The 9305-nt window shown below is 37.7% G+C and overlaps 1 protein-coding gene across 1 annotated transcript; it reads left to right on the top strand.

Annotated features, from left to right (window-relative positions):
- The first annotated feature begins 3097 nt into the window (after positions 1–3097).
- LOC145030186 (phosphoinositide phospholipase C 2-like) lies at positions 3098–6509 on the top strand. The gene is made up of 4 exons (XM_078978592.1): positions 3098–3124; positions 5953–6149; positions 6245–6374; positions 6465–6509. The coding sequence occupies exons 1-4, from the start codon at positions 3098–3100 to the stop codon at positions 6507–6509; spliced, it is 399 nt and encodes a 132-aa protein (XP_078834718.1).
- The last annotated feature ends 2796 nt before the right edge of the window (positions 6510–9305 follow it).

The following is a 9305-nucleotide window of genomic DNA, read 5'->3' as shown; positions in this document are numbered from 1 at the left end:
GTCTAACACCTAAGTATCTAGACTTGCCATTATAAACCTGGCTATATGCCTTAGCCAAAGCGGATGCAATATCATAAAGAATAGAAATATGCCTTAGCCAACAGCTGCTAACACAACAACCTCAGATTCCATTGTTGAGTTTGTAATGAAATATTTCTTCTTGGAAGCCCAAGAATTGGCACCTACCCTAAGAAAGAATACCCAACCAGAAGTTGAGGAATGGTCCTCCATGTTGGTTATCCAACATGCATTTGAATGACCTTCTAAAACCGAAGGGCTCCCCAAGTAACTCAAACTATAACTCATGTTTCCTTTGAGATAGCTAAACACTCTATTCACTGCTTACCAATGTTGAGTAGTACGATTACTAGTGTACCTTCTCAAGTTGCCCACAACAAAAGTAATATCAGGTCTGGTACTTGTCATAGCATACGTCAAGCTACCAATAGCCTTAGAGTATTCCAATGGCGAAATGGGAACGTGATTATTTGGCATTAATTTCACACTTAGATCCATAGGAGTACTCAAAGGAGAACAATCGGTAAAATTAAACCGCTTGAAAATTTTCTCAATATAATGACTTTTCACTACTAGAAAACAATCCTTTAATGATGCGCAAACAAAGAAACTCGTTGATAGAGGACGCACATTTGTGCGTGCCCTAAAAATAATGTCAGTTTTGTAAATTTTAAAGGATAGGACACGCATTTTTGCGTGCCCTAAATATAGTGTCTAAACAAAAAAATTAAAAACACGGAGGGCACCTATAATAAAATGTGTGTCGTCTAATAATTTCGTTTTATAAATTTTAATATAACACGCACGTTCATTCTGGTAAAATGAAATCCCAAAAACTTAAAAACCTCGCCTTCCTTTTTTTTCCTCGTCCACCTTTAGTTTCCCTCTTTGTAATAGCTAGGGGTTTTTAAAGAACTTGCCCCGATAGGGAGGGGATTCAAAATACGATTCGGAACAGTGGGTCAAGAAGCATCGGCAGGGAGCAACGATTGAAATGAAATCAGAGCAGCAACAGGTGGTGGTGACCGGAGATTTTCAACAACTACAGTGGTGGTCGATAAGTGGGGTTACGATAGCAGCTTGTTGCCCTTCTCTTTGATTTTTCGGAGATGGTCAATGAGGAGAAAGTACGATCAAGGGAAGGTATGTTTCCCTGTCTACACACATGGATGTCAGTGCTAAACACCACAATGCCTTTAAAAACTGTAGATCTAAACCACCACCATCATCGTCACTCAAGGTATATTTCCCTGTCTACACACACGCACCACTTGTCGCCGTGGTCACCACAATCCACCCATGTTTGTCTTTCTAAACCTCCTCTCCAAAAGAACCCTAATCTAATCCAGAACAACTTCGCTCTTTTTTTTTGTAGATTGTTTAGATTGAAAGTCAGACTATGAGAGGGTGAGTGATGACCGGTTAGGGAAGGCTAGATGCAAGGTTTCTAACGATGGTGGTTGAGTTGGGTCGTGATGGCCGTGGTGGAAATTGTAAATCATGTCGATGATCGAGGATTATGGTAGCATCGATGGCGATTGGAAAAAGGTGATTCTGGTGGCTGAATGTTAGAGAGAAGTATGTGGAATGGGGAAATCTCTTCTATCATGATTGTTTCTTGATGACCTCTAGAGATCTGATTTCCCCCAAAAGCATCTCATTAACGTTGGCTCCATAAAAGGTACAAAGTTTCATAAAATCAACTGCAAACCTTCAAAAATCTAACATATTCATAAAACCACGCACCAAAATTGGGCTATGTTCATGTGGAATGCAAAATCAAAACAAGTAACAGTGCTATGTTTCATATTAGTTTGTGAACCTAGTTACCTCCTTGCTACTGAAGAAAGTGGAAGAATGAATTTATGGACCATGAACTCAACATGAAGGTATGTTTTACTTTCCCATTTATATATGCGTACAAACTGAAATTGAAAGAATGATTTGCATATTTGTTTTTTACTCTTGTAGTGCGACAACAGAACACAACTATTTATGAACATCTGATTCTGCTAAATGATTTGGATCCAAGGTACATTTACATCAGCCTATGTGTCTAAAAAGTTGTTTTAACTAAAAACAATGAAATGATATGATGTAATTGTTTTAATTACAAACAATGAAATGATGTGAGGTAATTGTGTGGTGTGGAGTAGCACCATAGCTGGTGTATCAGCAGGGTATGGAATCATGTGTACATGTGAGGGCTCTGTGTACACATGGGAATTGTCTTCAGGTGCTAAGCTTTGTTATCTCACCCATTACAGAGGTATGTATATTTCCATTTTATAGCCTAATAACTAATTTAAATTTTTCTTAAGCTATAAATATCTTTTTAATGTTGGTGGAATCAGGAGCCACAGTGTCCTGTTTGATGGCGGATGATTCGGGCTCTTCTGGTGTATTCGAGCTCTTCGGTTGTAGTCATGTGTTTTGGTTTGGTTTTAGGAAACAAATAATGACATTAGAAAACCCAAGAAATATGTATATAAGAAAACCTTCAAAGTTAACCCACTGAAGAATGTTGACATAAGATCAACACAAAGGAGAAGCTCTAAGAAACTTACCAGAACATGTTAACACAAACCCATTAGCACATCAAAAAACCCCAACAAAGATGTATCAATGAAAAAGAGAAGCTATAAGAAAGTGAGCTTAGTCCATATTATACACGCACCAGATCAGGTTAACATATACCCTTTACCCTTTCTTGTTCTTTATTAACTACTAAAAAAAATCTGTTTTGTTATTTTTTTTACTTTATTCATCTGTTGATGTTTTGATTGCTGAATCAGGAGTTGAAGTTGTCTTAACAAAGTTAACAATTCTTATCTTCCTGCTGCTAAGTAAGTGCAATACAAATATAGAAACTCCATTTGAATGAAATCACTAAAATACCCCTATTGATAACTTTTTTTTACAGGGCACAAGTGGTGGGTTGGCCTCCAGTTACATCTTTTCACAAGAACATTTTGGCTACAAATTCAAAGAACAATCATGAGGTGGATGGAAAACCTAGACCTGGTGCTTTAAAGTCAACCTACAAACGGAATCATTAATTATGTGGAATCAACGGACAATGGGAATGGAGCTTCAAGCAGTCGAAGTAAGCATAAAAAATCTTATTTTTTCACATTCATTAATCTCGATTCTTGATTTTGTGATGTTTTTAATGTGTAACATCCGAAAAATACAACCAATTTAAATTTTTCAAAACAACCCGATTTTCATTAAAATGTTTACAAAAAGGTTTTCAATACAAGTCATTAGAGTATTCCCAGAATCACATTGCTACAAAATCATGAGGAGCGCTACGATCGCGCCTTCGCCTTGCCACAGTCTCCTGAAGAACCTGAAAAACATTAAACCACAACTGTAAGCCCGAAAGCTTAGTGAGATACCCCCAAAATACCAACCACGTATACGCCCTTCCAGGCTGCGACCTTCCGGTCCAAAACATATAAAACATACATAGCATAACGGAACATAGAACAACCATGCATATCGGGTCTACTGTGTGACTGGTCCGCCGTATCGGGCCTTCAGTCCATCGGATCCGTCCTCCAGGTCTAGTCATGTCCTTCGAGTCTGCAGTGGGGTTGGTCCGCCCGCATCGGGCCTTCAACCCACCTGGTCCACTCTCTGAGTCTACAGTGTGACGGGTCCTCCCGTATCGGGCCTTCAGTTGGCCTGGTCCACTCTCCGAGCCTCGGCACGTCTGGTCCGCCCTCGTGGGGCCTACAGCCTATCCGGACCGCTCGCTGGGCCTTCGGAACAACCGGTCCGCCCTGGGTATCTTGGCCTACAGCACAAAGCAGGACCCGCCTCAACCCATCTCCAATCCAAAAAACCATGTGCACAAAACATACATTCATATAACAGTCATAGTCAGCAAACCGAGCAAGCAGATCACATAGCATATCATTACCCTAACCGGGTTACCAACCTAACCGGTCACTAGCATAGCATCACTCTGTATATCAAAAAACTGACCTAAACAAGGTCTCCTAGCATGCACCATCCTAACTACCAGGATGCAGACACATCAAACAATAACATAACAACCATATCCAAATCTCAATCCAATAAAGGGGCCGGCCTTGGTGCCTTAGACCCTGTTGATATAGTGAGGATAACTCACCTCGAAACTGTCGGCTGAAAAGATAAGATCCCGCTGCTCCGAACGCTGACACGAACTCCTCCACTGAACATCAAAACATACAACTCAATAAATACCCTTAATTACCAAAATACCCCTGGAAGACAACTGGTCAACCATGGACAAGTCAAAGTCAACCCCTGACTGACCCTACTCGCCGAGTCAGCCCGATGACTCGCCGAGTCCATACGCTCAGAACCTCCTTCAATTAGCGACCCAACTCGCCGAGTCACCCCAAGACTCGTCGAGTCCAACAACCTTGAGTCCACTCGCACCCAACTCACTGAGTCATCCCTTGACTCACCGATTCCTCGACTCAACCAGAAATATTGGTACTTCCTCGACAAGACTCGCCGAGTCCAAATGGACTCGTCGAGTCCAAGGCTATCTTCAACCTACTCGCCGAGTTGTTCTTCCAACTCGTCGAGTTCCAGGCCATCTTCAAGCAACTCGTCGAGTCCACCCATGTGATTCGTCGAGTACCACCGGTCTGAATCCATACAGAAGCATCTCAGGCCATGCAATTGAATCAAAACATAGATCCAACCTCCTACAATCCATCCATCACGTAAAGTGGCAAACTTTACGTGAATCTAACGAGATCTAAGCCATATTCACCTTAAAACCAAGGTTTGGGACATGGTAGCTTCATTAACAACACAAGAACAGGGGCTTTAATGCTCTTAAGGTCTTCTCCACTCCAGATCTGAGGTAGCAACCTCAGATCCATCCTCCAACATCAAAATGTCACACAACCAAGCACCCCACACAACCCCAAAATGAGAAACTAGGAAGATACAGCCCAAGAACAAAAGTATTACCTCCAAAAGATGCCTGAATAGCAACCAAACTCGAATCCAAGCAAAGCCCTTTGATCCAAGCCACTTCTCCTTCAAGATCTCTTCAAACAACACCTCTCCAAGCTCTAATTTGCTCCACAAATGAACTCTCCACGAATTTAGGGTTTCTGGAACTCAAAGGGGGAATAAGGGAGGCTGTGGAGGGGTATAATGCTCTTTATATAGGGCTCAACCCCGAAAATTAGGGTTTTCTCCATACAGCACGTACTCGCCGAGTCCATCTTTGGACTCGTCGAGTAGGCCACTTGACACGCGACCATAGCCGCGACCTGACTCGCCGAGTCTATCCATGGACTCGCCGAGTCACCCTCTAAAACTTACACTTTTAGTCCTTCAACTCTACTCTTGCGATTTCGGGATGTTACATAATGACACACATATTGAGTAATTTTCCAAAAAAAGGATAAAGGTTTTCATTTAAAAAAGATTGGTTTTGTTTAATTTGTTGATAATTTTCAACTTTTGAAAGCTATATTTCTAATCCTAATTTTCTAGTTTTTTTTTTCTTTTTTCTTACCTTGACAAATAAAAACAAGTTCATACATATTGTTTTGTAAATACCTATAATTCGATTCAGTTTTCATCTTCGTGAGAATCATATTCAATGACATTTTTCATACTAAACGGTTAAAAGAAAATAAACTGTGAAGACTGATGTATGTATTTTTTTTCTTATTACTAGATAAAAGAATAATAGCAAGTTTAACAAATAGACACACTTGCTGAAGTGGGAACTTAAATAAACAAACAAATGTAATCAAAAGCAAATAAAAAATCCAAAAATAATTACAAGATTACCCCTTGGTTATTTCCATTTTCAGTTATATGTTGGATCCTTAGATGGATCATTGATCCCGTTACTTTGAAATACTCATGCCAGTTCGATTAATGCTAATAGAACTTTCTATCTCTCAGGTTCATCAAGATATGAATGCTCCATTGTCTCACTATTACATATTCACAGGCCATAATTCCTATTTAACTGAGAATCAACTGAATAGCGATTGTAGTGATGTTCCAATTATTAAAGCATTGGATAGGGGTGTAAGGGTTATCGAGTTAGATACATGGCCTAAATCCAACAGGGACGATGTGGATGTTCTTCATGGAGGGTATGACATATGTATATAAGTATATTCTTATATCAAGAAAATTTTCTATTTGAAATATGAGCCATTGTTCATTCATTCTTGGTTATGTTCTGTAGGATATTGAATGCTATGGTTGCAATGAGTAAGTGTTTAAGAACTATCAAGAATCATGCCTTATCCGAGTACCCTGCTGTAATTACCCTAGAAGACCACTTTACTCCAGATCTTCAGTCTAAAGTAGCTAAGGTGAGTGATTCTCTCATTGTTTCTCATTTATGATTCTATTAAAAACTTAATCTTGATCTAAGTGTTTTATCCTTTGTGACTAAATTGTAGATGGTTACTGAAACATTTGGGGAAATTCTATTTACTCCTAAATAATTTGGTATCTACTCTGTCAAAATTTTCATATCCATCTCTTTAGCCAAGATGTGTTCCTTTTTTTGCTTATGTTTTTGGAGTCATCTTCTTCTTTTCTCTACTTATTCTGCAATTACAGGCTTACAACTACATGGATGTTCATAGAATTAGTATTAGATTCTTATTTATTAAACTTTATATATAAACAAATCTTATGATACCAAAAAGAAAATACAATGTTTTCTTGTTTTCTTCAGCCATCACATATTCACATGACATTTTTTTGTTTGTTGGTATACTTTTTATGATCTATAATAGTATAATACTACCCTTCTTTTGGTTGTGTCAACTTTATATCTACATAAAGGGGTTAGTGTCATAATATAGTAACCAAGTCTTAAGTTTGTTCCACCTAGGTGCTTTCAACTTTTGTTGAAGAGGTTTTGCCACCCATGTTTCATTTATATGAAATAAGGTAAAATATAACTTATTTGACCTGTTTTGACTTTTGAATATAGACTTGATAGTGATGTGGCATCATATTTGATTTAATTTCATTAAGGCTATGTTTGGCATGCCACAACTTGCTGATAATCTTGCTTATTTTTTGAGGAAATCAAGTTTGAACCCAAAGTTGTGTAAACATATTAACAAGATGCTAACTTTTCGGGGTAGTCAGGTATATCCTTTTCACTTGCAATATTTTTTATAACATCATTGCACTTTCTTCCTTACTTTAATCACCATTATGTGATTTCTTTATAGATTAAAGATGGGGACATCATGTGCTTTCAGAAACCTTTTAAGGATGAATGAATTACACAACCATATCGCTATCCTGATGTTCTATCTTTTCTTGAGTATGTTTACAATCGTTAGGTACACCATCATATTATATGGGACTCCTCGTGATTTTTTTGTTGCATTATCTAATTATGGAAACTACATAGGTTGTATGCATTAATTCACTGGAGAAGCCTAAGGATGTCGTGTTTTCACTAGAATTGTGAGTTCATGAGTTTTCACTAGAATTGTGAGTTTTCAGCTAATGTTCAAGTCATTACTTTCCATCCACTCCCGGTGGACAGCAACCCAGTACACCAGGTGTCAAACCAATGATATGGAGGATTTTTTACACATGATATCTGAAATAAGGTGCCCTTTAATAGAATGTAATATTAGATATATAGTTAGGGGAAACCTCTTAATAATAATGTACAATTAGATCCCTTTAATATCATTGTATTACAATTTTTTGACATGATATTATTGGATGAATTAATTGTTTTGGTATATATTTCTTTATATATTTTTGTATTATGCGTAATTGAGTATCATAAAGGAACGTTGTATATGCATATCGTAAATGGTTGCTGAATTTTATGACACACAAATAAGTGTCATCCTCATTTATGATAGGGGATTTAATGATATGCAATGTGTGTCCTAAACGCGCGTCATAAAGTTACGACACACAAATGCATGTTGTCTTCCTTTATGACATGCCCTTCCTTGATATGCATTGTGTGTCGTAAATGAGCGTCGTAAATGTGTGTCGTAACTGCATGTTGTAAATAGATGACGCGCAAAAGCGTGTCGTCTCTCGTTATGACAGGGCCTTCCTTGATATGCATTTGCGGATCGTTTGAGCGTTTTACGACACACATTGCGCGTTGTAAAAGGCTGTTTTTCTAGTAGTGTTTATTAATTAGCAAACCTTTGTTCATCCTTTTAATTCTTATTCCAAGAATTACATTAGCCCCACCTAAATCTTTCATGGAAAAGTTGGATGATAAAAAATTCTTTGTTTCATATACCTGATTTTGGTTGGTACCAAAACTCAACATGTCATCTACATATAAGCAATCAATTAGCATCATCAAATCTACTATAAATGCATTTGTCACATTGGTTTGTCTTGAAATCAGAAGACAAAATAACCTCATCAAATTTTTGATGTTGTTGTTTAGGTACTTGTTTTAGCTCACACAAAGATTTGACAAGTTTACAAACCATATGCTCCGTATAGGGTATAACGAAACCTTCTGGTTTTTTCATGTAAATTTCCTGGTCAAGATCACCATTTGAAAAGGTTGTTTTCATATCCATTTAATAACCATATTGTGGTATATTTGCTGATGCAATCAACAATCTAATTGTATAAATATGTGCAACTGGACCATACTTATCAAAATTGTCAACACCAGGTTTCTAAAACCTTGAATGACTAATCGGGATTTGAATTTTTCAATACTCCCACTAACATTCATTTTATTTTTGAAAATACATTTGCAACTAAGTGGTTTAGAACTTGGAGGCAAATCAGACAACGCCCATGTGTTGTTCTCAAGGATTGATGACATTTCATCGTCAATTGCTTCCTTCAAAAAGGCACTATCATGAGAATCCATGGACTTTTTATATGTATTAGGATCATCTTTGATACTATAGCAATAAGAGTATTCATTATTAATTTCATCCCTTGAACCTTCCACCAAATACAGTTGGAAGTTGGATCCGAAATGTTTCGCAATTTGGCCTCTTTTGCTTCTACGAAGCTATTGTGGTTCTTGTACATTACCAATATCTTGACTTTCTGAATTTTGCACTTTATTAGTACCAAAAGTCATATCCTTAGGCCTTTGAATCGATGAAAACCACATCTCAACAAAAATTGCATATCGTGATTCGATAACGGTGTTAATCAAAACGAAATTATTAGGTTCTATTACATAAAACATATATGCCTTGGAGTGTTCAGCATATCCAATGAATATACAATCAATTCCATGTTCTCCCCAAATTTTCCTTTTGGGC

The sequence above is a fragment of the Lactuca saligna genome, chromosome 2 (genome assembly GCF_052625555.1).
Source record: "Lactuca saligna cultivar CGN05327 chromosome 2, ASM5262555v1, whole genome shotgun sequence".
NCBI lineage: Eukaryota > Viridiplantae > Streptophyta > Magnoliopsida > Asterales > Asteraceae > Lactuca > Lactuca saligna.
The sequence above is the reverse complement of the archived record's forward strand: the minus strand, read 5'-3'. Positions and strand labels throughout refer to the sequence as shown.

What these genes read in the sequence shown, in the direction of transcription:
- LOC145030186 (XM_078978592.1), top strand. Translation starts at nt 3,098, where the DNA reads ATGGGAATGGAGCTTCAAGCAGTCGAA. An exon ending in GTGGATGTTCTTCATGGAGG is followed by an intron (nt 6,150 to 6,244) that starts GTATGACATATG and finishes TATGTTCTGTAG; the next exon opens with GATATTGAATGCTATGGTTG. An exon ending in TTCAGTCTAAAGTAGCTAAG is followed by an intron (nt 6,375 to 6,464) that starts GTGAGTGATTCT and finishes ACTAAATTGTAG; the next exon opens with ATGGTTACTGAAACATTTGG.